At 35.2% G+C, this 16,058-nt stretch overlaps 1 protein-coding gene across 2 annotated transcripts; it reads right to left on the bottom strand.

The window, feature by feature from the left end:
* Positions 1-733: 733 nt before the first annotated feature.
* On the bottom strand, positions 734-8,340 carry LOC147069481 (RNA polymerase-associated protein CTR9 homolog). 2 transcript variants are annotated; one of them, XM_085950361.1, is made up of 6 exons: positions 7,100-8,340; positions 6,614-6,797; positions 5,587-5,824; positions 5,097-5,373; positions 3,184-3,359; positions 734-1,204 (listed from the first exon to the last, which is right to left on the bottom strand). In XM_085950361.1, exons 3-4 carry the CDS (start codon positions 5,722-5,724, stop codon positions 5,344-5,346), a joined length of 168 nt encoding a protein of 55 aa, XP_085806487.1. In that variant the 5' UTR covers positions 5,725-5,824; positions 6,614-6,797; positions 7,100-8,340; the 3' UTR covers positions 734-1,204; positions 3,184-3,359; positions 5,097-5,343. The 2 variants fall into 2 exon arrangements, with proteins under 2 accessions (XP_085806487.1, XP_085806486.1); XM_085950360.1 differs by having other exon boundaries at positions 6,618-6,797.
* Between the last annotated feature and the right edge of the window lie 7,718 nt (positions 8,341-16,058).

The following is a 16,058-nucleotide window of genomic DNA, read 5'->3' as shown; positions in this document are numbered from 1 at the left end:
GTTCCATTAATCAAGCAGATATGTTTTAAAATTGTGTTTTATGTTCATAAAGAATGTCACCTTCAAAAATATTGTGATATAGTATATTCTATAAGATCCCTTTAGAGCAGTGTGGACTCCTCCAAAAGTGCAATTAGTAATATTATCAAGGCCTGAACAAAAACGATGCATGAGTTCGAGTGGGAAAGTATTCGGCACCCTTATAATCTCTGCGACACGCGCTAGAGTAAGATAAAAGGTCTACATATGTTTGAGTTAGTTTCCAAAAGAATCGCCGACAAATTGTGGTAAATCGCTTCACGTAGCGTCGTAGCTCGTGTTACTAAATTGCTATTTTTTGTGTTAAACATAGTCATTGGTAAATATTTTTAATTATTTAAGCAGGAAAGATGGTTTTGTGTGTTGTATTAAAATATGGTAGCCGTACTGATAAGCAAAAAGATGGTATTACGTTTCATAGGTAAGTTGATACATGTTCGTGATAATTTATTTGTATATTATTATATATTTTAATATCAGTGACCTAGTTTCTTTAAAATAACTTAAATTATGGATATCTTTACCTAATGGTTGCATTTTGACCGCTTAAAAATACTATATAACGTAAAAAAAATAGAAAATTATATTTTAATTCTGAGCGTCTAGTGCGAGCACTACCGAAATGGTCTATGGTCTCGAACATTTGTAGAACAGCTGAGCAAAGGAAAGGGTGAAAAAATGAAATTCAACATTTATCATAAAACATCAATTATTTATTAAAATACTTTAAACTACCTTTCTATTATCAATCATCAATCCAAGAGGTACTTAACTGGGTGGTCGACTTAAACTTAAAAATGTAAGGAGGTGTAACGTGTAATTTCTTTGCTTGGTCTAAATATATTACAATAAATCATCAATGTTATAAAGGAAAAATCATGAAATTTATGATACAAAATTTAATCAATTTTCTGTGGGTAGGTAGTTACATAGGTAAGTATTGAAAGTAATAAACTTCTGTGACCAATCAAAACGTGGGCGGACATTCTTCCAGGATGAGCACCATGGTGTAGAGTAGAGAGCCGTTACAAGGCCCAACTCGTCTGGCTCATAGCAAAGCTATATTGGCTTCCTGGAGTCGATTCGCATACGACACAGCTCGGGCCATGTAAATCAAATCATCCACATTATGGTGAGCGTGGAATTTGTTCAAACAATTCTCATACTGCAAACAAAAAAGCATTGATAAGATTAAGCAAACGTGATATAGATTTTATACAGAATATTACTTAAAATATTTGCTGTATAAACGTATACTACGTAGTCAATAATTTATTGTTTTTACATTTCATTGATTGTTTAACCATTAGATGGGTGAGCAGCACATTGCATAGAAAGCCTTGGGGATAGATAGCAGTGGTGAAGGGTGGAGGTAGGCTGTTAAGAACTGCCATAAATAGTGCACATTAAACTTTGTCAGTCATGCATATTTTTTTCATTGAAATAAGACAACTTACAGATGGTGTTGGGTTAGTTTTTAAAATTCAATTAAACCCTGCGAAAACAAGTCTTTTACAGATTAACATACACATAGACTTTTTTAGAATACACTTTTTTTATCCCAAATTGCTCCATGAGATTTAGTCGATCACCCTTGTCATATAGATACACATATTTCGGACCATGGATTGGATCTACAATATGGCTGCTGCTCGCTATAAAGACGTGCTTGGTGAATTGTGAATCTGAATCTCTTAACTGTTTTACAAGTTTCACAATGCAGATAATAAACACCTCTTCTCTGAAGTGTACCTATATTGATCTATCTAGTATCAACGATGAAACAAAGACACATGACAAAATGACTAAGATGGTTATACATAATTATTATATCTTTAAAAATGAAAGTTTATGTCTTGTATATTAATAAAAAATGGGATGATATAACTGCAAATCAGACTGCTCTAATTAAATCCAAGCTTCGATGTCATCTGGGAATTGATCGGTGACTTTCTTGAGATGTGCACGAGCTACATCTCGTTAAGATTGAAAGGTAGATTTAGCGTATAGTGATCCAAGAATTTTTATTATCTCGTAGTTGTTTGGTTGAGCCTTTATGACATTTTTGAAACATTGGGAGGCCCAGTGAAGGAATAATTGTTGAATACAATAAAACAACTTAATATATTTATACATTGGCTTTGCATGAATTATTTAAATTTGCCCACCATACAGTATTGACAATAATAATTACAACATTATAATAATATAGACTAGAACATAAATCTCAGTCCTCATACTTGATAAAAAAATAAGAAAAAACTCAGCAATAAAGTTGGATGGCAAAATTAAAAAGTGGTCACGATCCTCAGCCATGAGTGAACGACCAAGAAGAAGGATGTATGTGGCAGTAAAGAATTATGGACCGAGAAAAATGGAGGAAGCTAAGGGAGGCCTTCATCCAACTGTAGATCGACCCCGGCTGATGATGATGACTTGATAAAAAGCTTAGTGCCCATACGCACTTGCGGCTAGCCGAAGCGGCCTGCCGCATATCGTTTTTTGTATGCCGGCTAGCCGCAGCGGCCTGCCGCAAGTGCGTATGGGTGAACAAAACAATTATTGTAAAGCAATTTTCTTAAGTGGTGAATACCAGGTCATATTCTATTATATACAAATTTTGATTCATAGATAGCATAAGGATCTCTTCGAATTTTCGTACTGACATACTAGTACTTTTTAATAGTTTAAATTAAATTATAGATTCTTCAAGATGTTACACAAGATTTAACAATGAAACATTCATCAATCTTCCATACATAACTCGAAACAGGTTCAGAAACAAACCTAATTGATAAAAATGTTAGAACATGACATGGGAATCAACCCTAGATTTATCGCATGCCAGCTGAGTCAGCTTGAGAAGATCCAAGATTTTTCGAATGGGTATTTTACTGAGGCTGTTCCAAGTTAAATATTTTCAATGAAGACTGTTACATTCTTAAATCACGTGTATTATTTAGGAATATCAACTGTTAAGCTGTGGACTCAATAGGTTGAGCAAACGATCATATATTTCTTGTAAAAAATATCTGTTATGAGACCTCTTCGTGAGGCAGCCGAGATCCACATCGGATTGTACGGCCAGTAAAAAATATATTTTTAACTGTACGCCTATACAAATATGATATAAAATATACATACATTCTCTGAATCCCCCCGATAAAATGATATACATCTGCTCGAGGCCAAAGTGCGGCAGGACAAATGCAGAAAGTGCAAACTGCGTAGCCTGGTCGCGGTTTCTCGTGCAAGTTAGTAACAGTTCTCCGCACACAACCCCTGATTCTCTGTGTTGTTATTGGACTTGGATTGTAATCCTGAAAACAAATTACAAGACAACTGAATGAACTGAACTGAGAAAAATTTTCACCCTGCTGAATTAAGCGGATAGACAAGGTTCTTGAATTACTATTATGATTACTAGATAGATGGAGCAATGAGATCTTTTTAAAATTTATGTAGAAAGGATTTTATTCTTTTCCTCATAAATTTCATTTCATACTCATGTGATATATGAAATTTATATCATAATATTTACATTAAGTATGTAATTTTATTAATCAGACATAATTATAGGTTCATATAATTTCTTCATGTTTTCTTTACAGAGACTTAACGGCCCACATGCTCAGCGTAGGTAAAAATGGAGCTTTTATGGTATTCTTATTCTTTTTTCTTTCGACCATGTCCGATCCTAATAGGATCATATGGGCCTCCACAGAGTAGAGGTTTGTATTGACAGATTTTGTTTTTTACGAGAAATGGATGTCAGCCATTTGCTCAACCTATTAGGTATATTCAGAGCATAATCCTGGACATTCCTTAAACGTTTTAGATAATCTATTTATATAGTTTTGAAGCCTTATTATCCTTTATATTTATTTTAAACATTTGATGACTGCATAAAGTATTTTTATTACATAAAATAGTTTTTTTTAAACTTTTCGCTCTAATGTTTTAGAATATAGTCATATTTCGGTACATCCATGTGCAGTGGTATTAATATTTTTTAGATTCATTAATTTTTAAACGCATTTACAAAACCATTAGTAAAATTAATGTTAACATTATATTATAGTGACATATTTACGATAAAAAATTATATTTAATAATCTTTGTGATCCCAAATTTAACAAAAATTAGGCATTTTATTATTAAAAAATTGGCACGATTAACACATTTGAAGATAATTCTAAAGACACTAATTATAAGCTATGTCTTTGACCATTCAAATGTGATAAACATTCTACGAATAATGTTTGCTTTATAATAATTATTGACCTAAGAATAAGGTACTATTTTTTGAAATACGCCATATTTATTGGCATTTCCCAGTGGTTAAGCTACAACATACGGCCGTAGCCATAAATTGACAAATGATAAATGAAGTAGGGAGTAAGATCATGGTAATGCCCGTGTTTGAACATGTACCGATTTAAAAAAATATTTTTTTTCGGTTAGGTTAGATTATGGTTATGGCTACGGTCGTATGTTGTGGCTTAGCCACTGGGAAATGCCAATAGAAATGGCGTATTTCAAAATAATACTACCTTATTCTTAGGTCAATAATTATTATAAAGCAAACATTATTCGTAGAATGTTTATCAGTTGTGTAATTCATGCGCACTAGAAATCGTATCTGTGGATGATCAGGGTTAAATTATTGTTACACTATAATGGTTTTTCATTGGAAAAAATATTTTAAATATAAAATATTTTTTTTATGAGAAATGGATGTTTAGCCACTTGCATTACCAATTGGATCCAGAGTCATGAGTCATGACTATTTAGAATTTGAATATAAGATAGATAATGCAAAATTGCACTTGGCACATGGCATTCATCCGTAAATCAACAAAACTTATAAAAACATGAGAATTAATGGATCTTTGATGAAATATGCAAACTCAATTTTGAAAAATTCTAGATATTCATTTTAACTGAATATTTAAACTATTATATTGAACTATTTTAAATGAGAGATGAGTATATTCTCATTTCACAGATTGACGTTTGCTGTGAAAAATATTTAAAACAATGTAAGTATTCCAAACCTTGCTTTATCCTGATTATTTAGCTTCATAAAGCAATGGCCCATGCCGAAACGGAGACGGAGAACAGCCAGGCGGTTGGGGTTGGTTCTCAGAGTTTCCCTGTAGAAGCCGAGAGCGCTGCGGTAGTCCTTTTTTATTGAAAGCGATGCACACTTTCCAGAACAGCGAGGGGATGTTGTTGGAAGATTGATTCACCACAAAATTGAATTGCGCATCCACCGTCCACCACTTTATCACCCTCCAACAATCACAAGTATGCTCGGCCCAAAGGATGATTCTGCAAAAAAAAAAAATACAGATGTACAGCATTTTTGCCGGTAAAGTAAATTCGGCTGTTGTATAATGAAAAATCAGTTGTTTTCATTTTGTTTTTCCAAGTCATGTTGTGAATGGATTGAACTTGTAAATTGTAAAGTTCACTTCATATTATTATATATAAAGAAATTTGAACAAAATTTGACTAGGTTGAATAAAATAGGTATCGTCTTACATGATCATACATGATGATTTTGTCGGCAGTGGTGTATAGGTGTGTGGCTTTGGTGAACAGATCCCGTTTCATCTTTATATTCTTTTCATGGTTAGCTTCCTGCACGCAGTATGTGACGAGCATGTCCAGGCACCGCATCTGATCTTTCTCCGAGTTAGAATAATCGATGTTGGCCGCGGTGCGGCCCGCATCCAAGATTTTAATGAAGTCATCAGTTCTTTTTGTTTACGTACGGCACCTGTATAGAATACAAACATTTATATGAGAATACGCAATTTGAAAAATTGAAAGGACCCTCGCAAACGATGCTAATAGAAATCAAGATCTGACAGGTCCCATCCATTCATTCAAATATCATTCTCTCTGGACATAAAAATGTGGATAAATGTGGTTGAAAAATTAACCCGGCCTACATCGCAATAAGGGTTATTGTTGTACAACATTTCTTTCCAAAACGCTAATATATATATTATATTATATTGTAGCAAGTAGTTAAATATTAACTTTACCCACATTGCAAAAAAAGGATTATTCGAGATTTTTGAAAGATGTCTTTGACCTATTCTGCAAAACTTGCCCACTTTAATATTGTGATTTTGTATGATTTTGTATGAAACGGTGTATTATCATGGTACTTATATCAATGTATACAAACGAGTAAGTTTTAATACCCGCTCGGTTATTGTAACTTGGTTTCTATGGGGCGCTATTTCTTTCAAAAAGTTTGAAACGTCATATGATGAGCAAAGTCTTTTTTCATTGAGGCATGACCATAATAGATTAAATTGGACTAGAAATCATGCATTCTTGCACGCCAATCGAGATATCGGGAAGATTCTACAGGTGCCACTCTTAGCACAGCTATGAAAAACGCCCAATGTTTGGTACACCATGGTATACGCTCGACTATGTGTATCGAGACGTGGTGGTTGGCGATGGAGAAAAGCAAACACCAGAGAGTAATCATTACCCATAAAAATTGATTAAAGAAGTATTCATTTAGTTATTTAGTAAAATATTAATATACCTACTCAAAAGGGTTCGCCATCCAGATTATAATTGATAGTTTTTTTTTCTACAATAGACTGTTTACCCTAGGAAATTGATGGTGACATTCTAACTTCATTACATTCCATGCGTAAAATCTTATAGAGTATTTTTTTTCATCTCATGCGGTAGGTAATAATTGTTCAGGATCCAACTTCGATCACCTAAAAACAATTTAGATTATGCAAACGACATTGGTTACGTTAATCACATGTCATAAAATGAAGTAAAATCACATCACAAAACTTTAGCTAGTTCAATGTAATAATTACAACGAAACTAAACATTCAAAACACTACATTATTATAAAATAAGTGATGTTAAAAGTTTATCTTTACACTATTATCAAAAATAAAAATGTTTCGAAGTCGCATGACCAGGCACCTGCAGTAGGTACGAGGAACTAAAGAATGACGTCATTACATTTTAAGTATACTAGAGTAAAAAATAATTGCGCTGTACTTACCCGTGTTATGGGAATTCACCGTCTTCGAGCTGCATTAGAAAACTTGGGATGCCCCGTAAGGAATTATTGCTTTGCCGTAATCTATTTTCACATTGCTGCAAAATTCATAATCTAATATATAAAAAATAATATTTGTTTGTGTGTTTGTTTGTTTGTTTGTTCGTATTGAATGCACTGCCATACCGTTCATCCGATTGCGATAAAACTTTGTTAACTTATTGCTTGCACTTTCGTGAAGAGTATAGGCTATATCTTATATATAAAAATGAACGTCTGTCTGTCTGTATGCCTGTTTGTCTGTCTGTCTTTCTGTCTGTCCCGTATGCGTTCCTATACCATTCATCGGATTACGATGAAATTTTGGTAAGTGGTTGTATGTACACCCGCAAAGGTTTCTGAATTAGAAAAATCATCATCTTCTTCTTCTTCATCATTCTATTTTCTTTTATTCGTATGGTTCCTATACCATTCATCCGATTGCAACGAAACTTTCGTCAGTTATTGTACACACACCCGCAAAGGTTTCTAAATTAGAAAAACCATCTTCTTCTACTTCTTCTTCATTATATCTTCTTTTATTCGTATGGTTCCTGTACCATTCAACCGATTGCGATGAAACCTTCGTCAGTTGTTGTGGTAACGCCCGCAAAGGTTTCTCAATAAGTACCTACAACTATCTTCTTCTTCTTCATCATTCTATCTTCTTTTATTTGTATGGTCCCTATACCATTCATCCGATTGCGATGAAACTTTCGTTAGTTGTTGTGGTAACATCCGCAAAGGTTTCTGAATAAGTACAACCATCTTCTTCTTCTTCTTCATTATATCTTATGGTTCCTATACCATTCATCCGATTGCGATGAAACCTTCGTCAGTTGTTGTGGTAACATCCGCAAAGGTTTCTGAATAAGTACAACCATCTTCTTCTTCTTCTTCATTATATCTTATGGTTCCTATACTTTATACATTATTCGTATGGTTCCTATACCATTCATCCGATTGCGATGAAACCTTCGTCAGTTGTTGTGGTAACACCCGCAAAGGTTTCTGAATAAGTACAACCATCTCTTTCTTCTTCTTCTTCTTCATCATTCTATCTTCTTTTATTTGTATATTCCCTATACCATTCTTTCGATTGCGATGAAACTTTCGTTAGTGGTTGTGCCAACACCTGCAAAGGTTTCTGAATTAGTACAACCATCTTCTTCTTCTTCTTCATTATATCTTCTTTTATTCGTATGGTTCCTACACTTATCATCCGATTGCGATGAAACCTTCGTCAGTTGTTGTGGTAACACCCGCAAAGGTTTCTGAATTAATACAACCATCTTCTTCTTTTATTTTATATTCTTCCATTCATCCGATTGCAATAAAACTTTCGTCAATAATTGTGCCAAAACCTGCAAAGGTTTCTGAATTAGAATAACCATCTCTTTCTTCTTCTATTCGCAATGAAACTTTGGTGAGTTGTCGTGCGCATGCCCACAAAGATTTCTGGATTAGAAAATCATCTACTTCTTCTATTCGTATGCGTTCCTATAACATTCAACCGATTGCGATGAAACTTTTGTGAGTTGTTGTGCGTACACCTGCGAAGGTTTCTAAATTAGTATTATATAAAATACAACGTTTATTGTTTGTTTGTTCCATGCAATTTTGATTTTTTTTACTACATATTAATAACGTTTGCATCATAGACTATAGATACATCTAGACACCACCCGTTGCATTGCTAAATGAAGCTGCGTGCCATGCGTTTGGTTTGTGAGCGAGCGAACGCATTTGTCTACAAATGTTCGAGACCATAGACCATTTCGGTAGTGCTCGCCCAAAGTGCTCGCACTAGACGCTCAGAATTAAAATATAGTTTTCTATTTTTTTACGTTATATAGTATTTTTAAGCGGTCAAAATGCAACCATTAGGTAAAGATATCCATAATTTAAGTTATTTTAAAGAAACACTAGGTCACTGATAATATATATAATAATATACAAATAAATTATCATGAACATGTATCAACTTACCTATGAAACGTAATACCATATTCTTGCTTATCAGTATGGCTACCATATTTTAATACAACACACAGAACCATCTTTCCTACTTAATTAACAAAAAATATTTACCATTGACTTTATGTCTAACACAAAAAATAGCAATTTAGCAACACGAGCTACGATGCTACGTGAAGCGATTCTCCACGATTTGTTGGCGATACTTTTGGAAACTAACGAAAACATATGTAGACCTTTTATCTTACTCTAGCGCGTGTCGCAGAGATTATAAGGGTGCCGAATACTTTCTCACTCGCACTCATGCATCGTTTTTGTTCAGGCCTTGGTTTGCATACTTTGGATTCGATTTTAATTTAGTGGTCTTTTGTTTGACCTATACTCCTATTAGAATTATTTTCATATTGCCATATTGTATAACACAGATATTTTATATTAAAAAAAAAATTACCTCTTATTATTTTTTAAATATCTAAGATAAATATAACCACGAAGCGACCCTGTGCGAAGCCGGGTACTTCAGCTAGTATATTATATTTTCTTATAACGAATAATCATCAACTTTTATATTTCGACGCTTGTTCCCTATTACCTTTCAAACGCTGTCAACCGCAGGCTGTCTACGAATGAAAGGTAAAAGAGGATAAGTTTTGATAAAATTGAATTTTCATATTTCGACGCTTGTTCCCTATTACCTTTCAAACACCGTCAACCGCAGGCTGTCCATGAATGAGAGGTAAAAGAGGATAAGTTTTGATAAAATTGAGTTTTCATATTTCAACGCTTGTTCCCTATTACCTTTCAAACGTTGTCAACCGCAGGCTGTCCATGAATTAAACGTAAAAGAGGATAAGTTTTGATGAAATTGAGTTTTCATAATTCGACGCTTGTTGTCTATTACCTTTCAAACGCTGTCAACCGCAGGCTGTCCACTAATGAAAGGTAAAAGAGGATAAGTTTTGATAACTTTGAGTTTTCATATTTCGACGCTTGTTTCCTTTTACATTTCAAACGCTGTCAACCGCAGGCTGTCCACGATTGAAAGGTAAAAGAGGATAAGTTTTAATGAAATTGAGTTTTCATATTTCGACGCTTGTTCCCTATTACGTTTCAAACGCTGTCAACCGCAGGCTGTCCATGAATGAAAGGTAAAAGAGCATAAGTTTTAATGAAATTGAGTTTTTATATTTCGACGCTTGTTCCCTATTACCTTTCAAACGCTGTCAACCGCAGGCTGTTCACGAATGAAAGGTAAAAGAGGATAAGTTTTGATAAAATTGAATTTTCATATTTCGACGCTTGTTCCCTATTACCTTTCAAACACCGTCAACCGCAGGCTGTCCATGAATGAGAGGTAAAAGAGGATAAGTTTTGATAAAATTGAGTTTTCATATTTCAACGCTTGTTCCCTATTACCTTTCAAACGTTGTCAACCGCAGGCTGTCCATGAATGAAACGTAAAAGAGGATAAGTTTTGATGAAATTGAGTTTTCATAATTCGACGCTTGTTCCCTATTACCTTTCAAACGCTGTCAACCGCAGGATGTCCACTAATGAAAGGTAAAAGAGGATAAGTTTTGATAACTTTGAGTTTTCATATTTCGACGCTTGTTCCCTTTTACATTTCAAACGCTGTCAACCGCAGGCTGTCCACGATTGAAAGGTAAAAGAGGATAAGTTTTGATAAAATTGAGTTTTCATAATTCGACGCTTGTTCCCTTGTACCTTTCAAATGCTGTCAACCGCAGGCTGTCCATGAATGAAAGGTAAAAGAGGATAAGTTTTGATAAAATTGAGTTTTCATATTTTGACGCTTGTTTCCTATTACCTTTCAAACGCCGTCAACCGCAGGCTGTCCATAAATGACAGGTAAAAGAGGATAGGTTTTAATGAAATTGAGTTTTCATATTTCGACGCTTGTTCCCTATTACCTTTCAAACGCTGTCAACCGCAGGCTGTCCACGAATGAAAGGTAAAGGAGGATAAGTTTTGATAAAATTGAGTTTTCATATTTCGACGCTTGTTTCCTATTACCTTTCAAACGCTGTCAACCGCAGGCTGTCCACTAATGAAAGGTAAAAGAGGATAAGTTTTGATACCTTTGAGTTTTCATATATCGACGCTTGTTCCCTATTACCTTTCAAACGCTGTCAACCGCAGGCTGTCCACGAATGAAAGGTAAAAGAGGATAAGTTTTGATAACTTTGAGTTTTCATATTTCGACGCTTGTTCCCTATTACCTTTCAAACGCTGTCAACCGCAGGCTGTCCACGAATGAAAGGTAAAAGAGGATAAGTTTTGATAACTTTGAGTTTTCATATTTCGACGCTTGTTCCCTATTACCTTTCAAACGCTGTCAACCGCAGGCTGTCCATGAATGAAAGGTAAAAGAGGATAAGTTTTAATAAAATTGAGTTTTCATATTTCGACGCTTGTTCCCTATTACCTTTCAAACGCTGTCAACGGCAGGCTGTCCATGAATGAAAGGTAAAAGAGGATAAGTTTTGATAAAATTGAGTTTTCATATTTCGACGCTTGTTCCCTATTACCTTTTAAACGCTGTAAACCGCAGGCTGTCCATGAATGAAAGGTAAAAGAGGATAAGTTTAGATGAAATTAAGTTTTCATATTTCAACGCTTGTTTCCTATTACCTTTCAAACGCTGTCAACCGCAGGCTGTCCACTAATGAAAGGTAAAAGAGGATAAGTTTTGATAAAATTGAGTTTTCATATTTCGACGCTTGTTCCTTATTACATTTCAAACGCTGTCAACCGCAGGCTGTCCACGATTGAAAGGTAAAAGAGGATAAGTTTTAATGAAATTGAGTTTTCATATTTCGACGCTTGTTCCCTATTACCTTTCAAACGTTGTCAACCGCAGGCTGTCCATGAATGAAACGTAAAAGAGGATAAGTTTTGATAAAATTGAGTTTTCATATTTCGACGCTTGTTTCCTATTACCTTTCAAACGCTGTCAACCGCAGGCTGTCCACTAATGAAAGGTAAAAGAGGATAAGTTTTGATACCTTTGAGTTTTCATATATCGACGCTTGTTCCCTATTACCTTTCAAACGCTGTCAACCGCAGGCTGTCCACTAATGAAAGGTAAAAGAGGATAAGTTTTGATAACTTTGAGTTTTCATATTTCGACGCTTGTTCCCTTTTACATTTCAAACGCTGTCAACCGCAGGCTGTCCACGATTGAAAGGTAAAAGAGGATAAGTTTTGATAAAATTGAGTTTTCATATTTTGACGCTTGTTCCCTATTACCTTTCAAACGCTGTCAACCGCAGGCTGTCCATGAATGAAAGGTAAAAGAGGATAAGTTTTAATAAAATTGAGTTTTCATATTTCGACGCTTGTTCCCTATTACCTTTCAAACGCTGTCAACGGCAGGCTGTCCATGAATGAAAGGTAAAAGAGGATAAGTTTTGATAAAATTGAGTTTTCATATTTCGACGCTTGTTCCCTATTACCTTTCAAACGCTGTAAACCGCAGGCTGTCCATGAATGAAAGGTAAAAGAGGATAAGTTTAGATGAAATTAAGTTTTCATATTTCAACGCTTGTTTCCTATTACCTTTCAAACGCTGTCAACCGCAGGCTGTCCACTAATGAAAGGTAAAAGAGGATAAGTTTTGATAAAATTGAGTTTTCATATTTCGACGCTTGTTCCTTATTACCTTTCAAACGCTGTCAACCGCAGGATGTCCATGAATGAAAGGTAAAAGAGGATAAGTTTTGATAAAATTGAGTTTTCATATTTTGACGCTTGTTCCCTATTACCTTTCAAACGTTGTCAACCGCAGGCTGTCCATGAATGAAAGGTAAAAGAGGATAAGTTTTGATGAAATTGAGTTTTCATATTTCAACGCTTGTTCCCTATTACCTTTCAAACGCTGTCAACCGCAGGCTGTCCACTAATGAAAGGTAAAAGAGGATAAGTTTTGATAAAATTGAGTTTTCATATTTCGACGCTTGTTCCCTATTACCTTTCAAACGCTGTCAACCGCAGGCTGTCCATGAATGAAAGGTAAAAGAGGATAAGTTTTGATAAAATTGAGTTTTCATAATTCGACGCTTGTTCCCTATGACCTTTCAAATGCTGTCAACCGCAGGCTGTCCATGAATCAAAGGTAAAATAGGATAAGTTTTAATGAAAATGAGTTTTCATATTTCGACCCTTGTTCCCTATTACCTTTCAAACGCTGTCAACCGCAGGCTGTCCACTAATGAAAGGTAAAAGAGGATAAGTTTTGATAACTTTGAGTTTTCATATTTCGACGCTTGTTCCCTATTACCTTTCAAACGACGTCAACCGCAGGCTGTCCATGAATGAAAGGTAAAAGAGGATGAGTTTTGATAAAATTGAGTTTTCATATTTTGACGCTTGTTCCCTATTACCTTTCAAACGCCGTCAACCGCAGGCTGTCCATGAATGAAAGGTAAAAGAGGATAAGTTTTGATAAAATTGAGTTTTCATAATTCGACGCTTGTTCCCTATTACCTTTCAAATGCTGTCAACCGCAGGCTGTCCATGAATGAAAGGTAAAAGAGGATAAGTTTTAATGAAATTGAGTTTTCATATTTTGACGCTTGTTCCCTATTACCTTCCAAACGCTGTCAACCGCAGGCTGTCCACTTATGAAAGGTAAAAGAGGATAAGTTTTGATAAAATTGAGTTTTCATATTTTGACGCTTGTTCCCTATTACCTTTCAAACGTTGTCAACCGCAGGCTGTCCATGAATGAAAGGTAAAAGAGGATAAGTTTTGATGAAATTGAGTTTTCATATTTCAACGCTTGTTCCCTATTACCTTTCAAACGCTGTCAACCGCAGGCTGTCCACTAATGAAAGGTAAAAGAGGATAAGTTTTGATAAAATTGAGTTTTCATATTTCGACGCTTGTTCCCTATTACCTTTCAAACGCTGTCAACCGCAGGCTGTCCATGAATGAAAGGTAAAAGAGGATAAGTTTTGATAAAATTGAGTTTTCATAATTCGACGCTTGTTCCCTATGACCTTTCAAATGCTGTCAACCGCAGGCTGTCCATGAATCAAAGGTAAAATAGGATAAGTTTTAATGAAAATGAGTTTTCATATTTCGACCCTTGTTCCCTATTACCTTTCAAACGCTGTCAACCGCAGGCTGTCCACTAATGAAAGGTAAAAGAGGATAAGTTTTGATAACTTTGAGTTTTCATATTTCGACGCTTGTTCCCTATTACCTTTCAAACGACGTCAACCGCAGGCTGTCCATGAATGAAAGGTAAAAGAGGATGAGTTTTGATAAAATTGAGTTTTCATATTTTGACGCTTGTTCCCTATTACCTTTCAAACGCCGTCAACCGCAGGCTGTCCATGAATGAAAGGTAAAAGAGGATAAGTTTTGATAAAATTGAGTTTTCATAATTCGACGCTTGTTCCCTATTACCTTTCAAATGCTGTCAACCGCAGGCTGTCCATGAATGAAAGGTAAAAGAGGATAAGTTTTGATAAAATTGAGTTTTCATATTTCGACGCTTGTTCCCTATTACCTTTCAAACGCTGTCAACCGCAGGCTGTCCATGAATGAAAGGTAAAAGAGGATAAGTTTTGATAAAATTGAGTTTTCATATTTCGACGCTTGTTCCCTATTACCTTTCAAACGCTGTCAACCGCAGGCTGTCCACGAATGAAAGGTAAAAGAGGATAAGTTTTGATAAAATTGAGTTTTCATATTTCGACGCTTGTTCCCTATTACCTTTCAAACGCTGTCAACCGCAGGCTGTCCATGAATGAAAGGTAAAAGAGGATAAGTTTTGATAACTTTGAGTTTTCATATTTTGACGCTTGTTCCCTATTACCTTTCAAACGCTGTCAACCGCAGGCTGTCCATGAATGAAAGGTAAAAGAGGATAAGTTTTGATAAAATTGAGTTTTCATATTTCGACGCTTGTTCCCTATTACCTTTCAAACGCTGTCAACCGCAGGCTGTCCATGAATGAAAGGTAAAAGAGGATAAGTTTTGATAAAATTGAGTTTTCATATTTCGACGCTTGTTCCCTATTACCTTTCAAACGCTGTCAACCGCAGGCTGTCCACGAATGAAAGGTAAAAGAGGATAAGTTTTGATAAAATTGAGTTTTCATATTTCGACGCTTGTTCCCTATTACCTTTCAAACGCTGTCAACCGCAGGCTGTCCACGAATGAAAGGTAAAAGAGGATAAGTTTTGATATAATTGAGTTTTCATATTTCGACGCTTGTTCCCTATTACCTTTCAAACGCTGTCAACCGCAGGCTGTCCATGAATGAAAGGTAAAAGAGGATAAGTTTTGATGAAATTGAGTTTTCATATTTCGACTTTGTTCCCTATTACCTTTCAAACGCTGTCAACCGCAGGCTGTCCATGAATGAAAGGTAAAAGAGGATAAGTTTTGATAAAATTGAGTTTTCATATTCCGACGCTTGTTCCCTATCACCTTTCAAACGCTGTCAACCGCAGGCTGTCCACGAATGAAAGGTAAAAGAGGATAAATTTTGATAAAATTGAGTTTTCATATTTCGACGCTTGTTCCCTATTACCTTTCAAACGCTGTCAACCGCAGGCTGTCCATGAATGAAAGGTAAAAGGGGATAAGTTTTGATAAAATTGAGTTATCATTCCACACAAGTATATTTCGCATATCTAAATTTTTTTTAATACTGTAATAAATATACATAAATAATTACTTACTTCGCATGCTTGTACGTTGGTTCTGTTTCGACATCTCCACAATCATTACCTCTTCAAAACATTGTTTATATGCAAATGTGAACCGATAGCAAGTGTTTACTTAAGTCAAATTGACATCTTACGCCAAACTAAAAATTACGAAATTTCCATAAACTAATCTTTATGTCGGTGTCATAAAGACGAAACGCCGCTTACGCCGAACTGTCCTTAATCAATCGGCATTAATGTCA

The sequence above is a fragment of the Rhyacophila brunnea genome, unplaced genomic scaffold, assembly GCF_057557595.1.
Source record: "Rhyacophila brunnea isolate RB1 unplaced genomic scaffold, BYU_Rbru_1.0 scaffold_23, whole genome shotgun sequence".
In the NCBI taxonomy this organism is placed as follows: Eukaryota; Metazoa; Arthropoda; class Insecta; order Trichoptera; family Rhyacophilidae; genus Rhyacophila; species Rhyacophila brunnea.
This window is presented reverse-complemented; position numbering and strand designations above follow the sequence as displayed.

Coding starts and splice junctions, on each gene's coding strand:
- LOC147069481 (XM_085950361.1), bottom strand. CDS start 5,724: ATGCGGTGCCTGGACATGCTCGTCACATACTGCGTGCAGGAAGCTAAC. Junction 5,374..5,586: donor AAATCATCATGTATGATCAT/GTAAGACGATAC, acceptor TTTTTTTTGCAG/AATCATCCTTTGGGCCGAGC.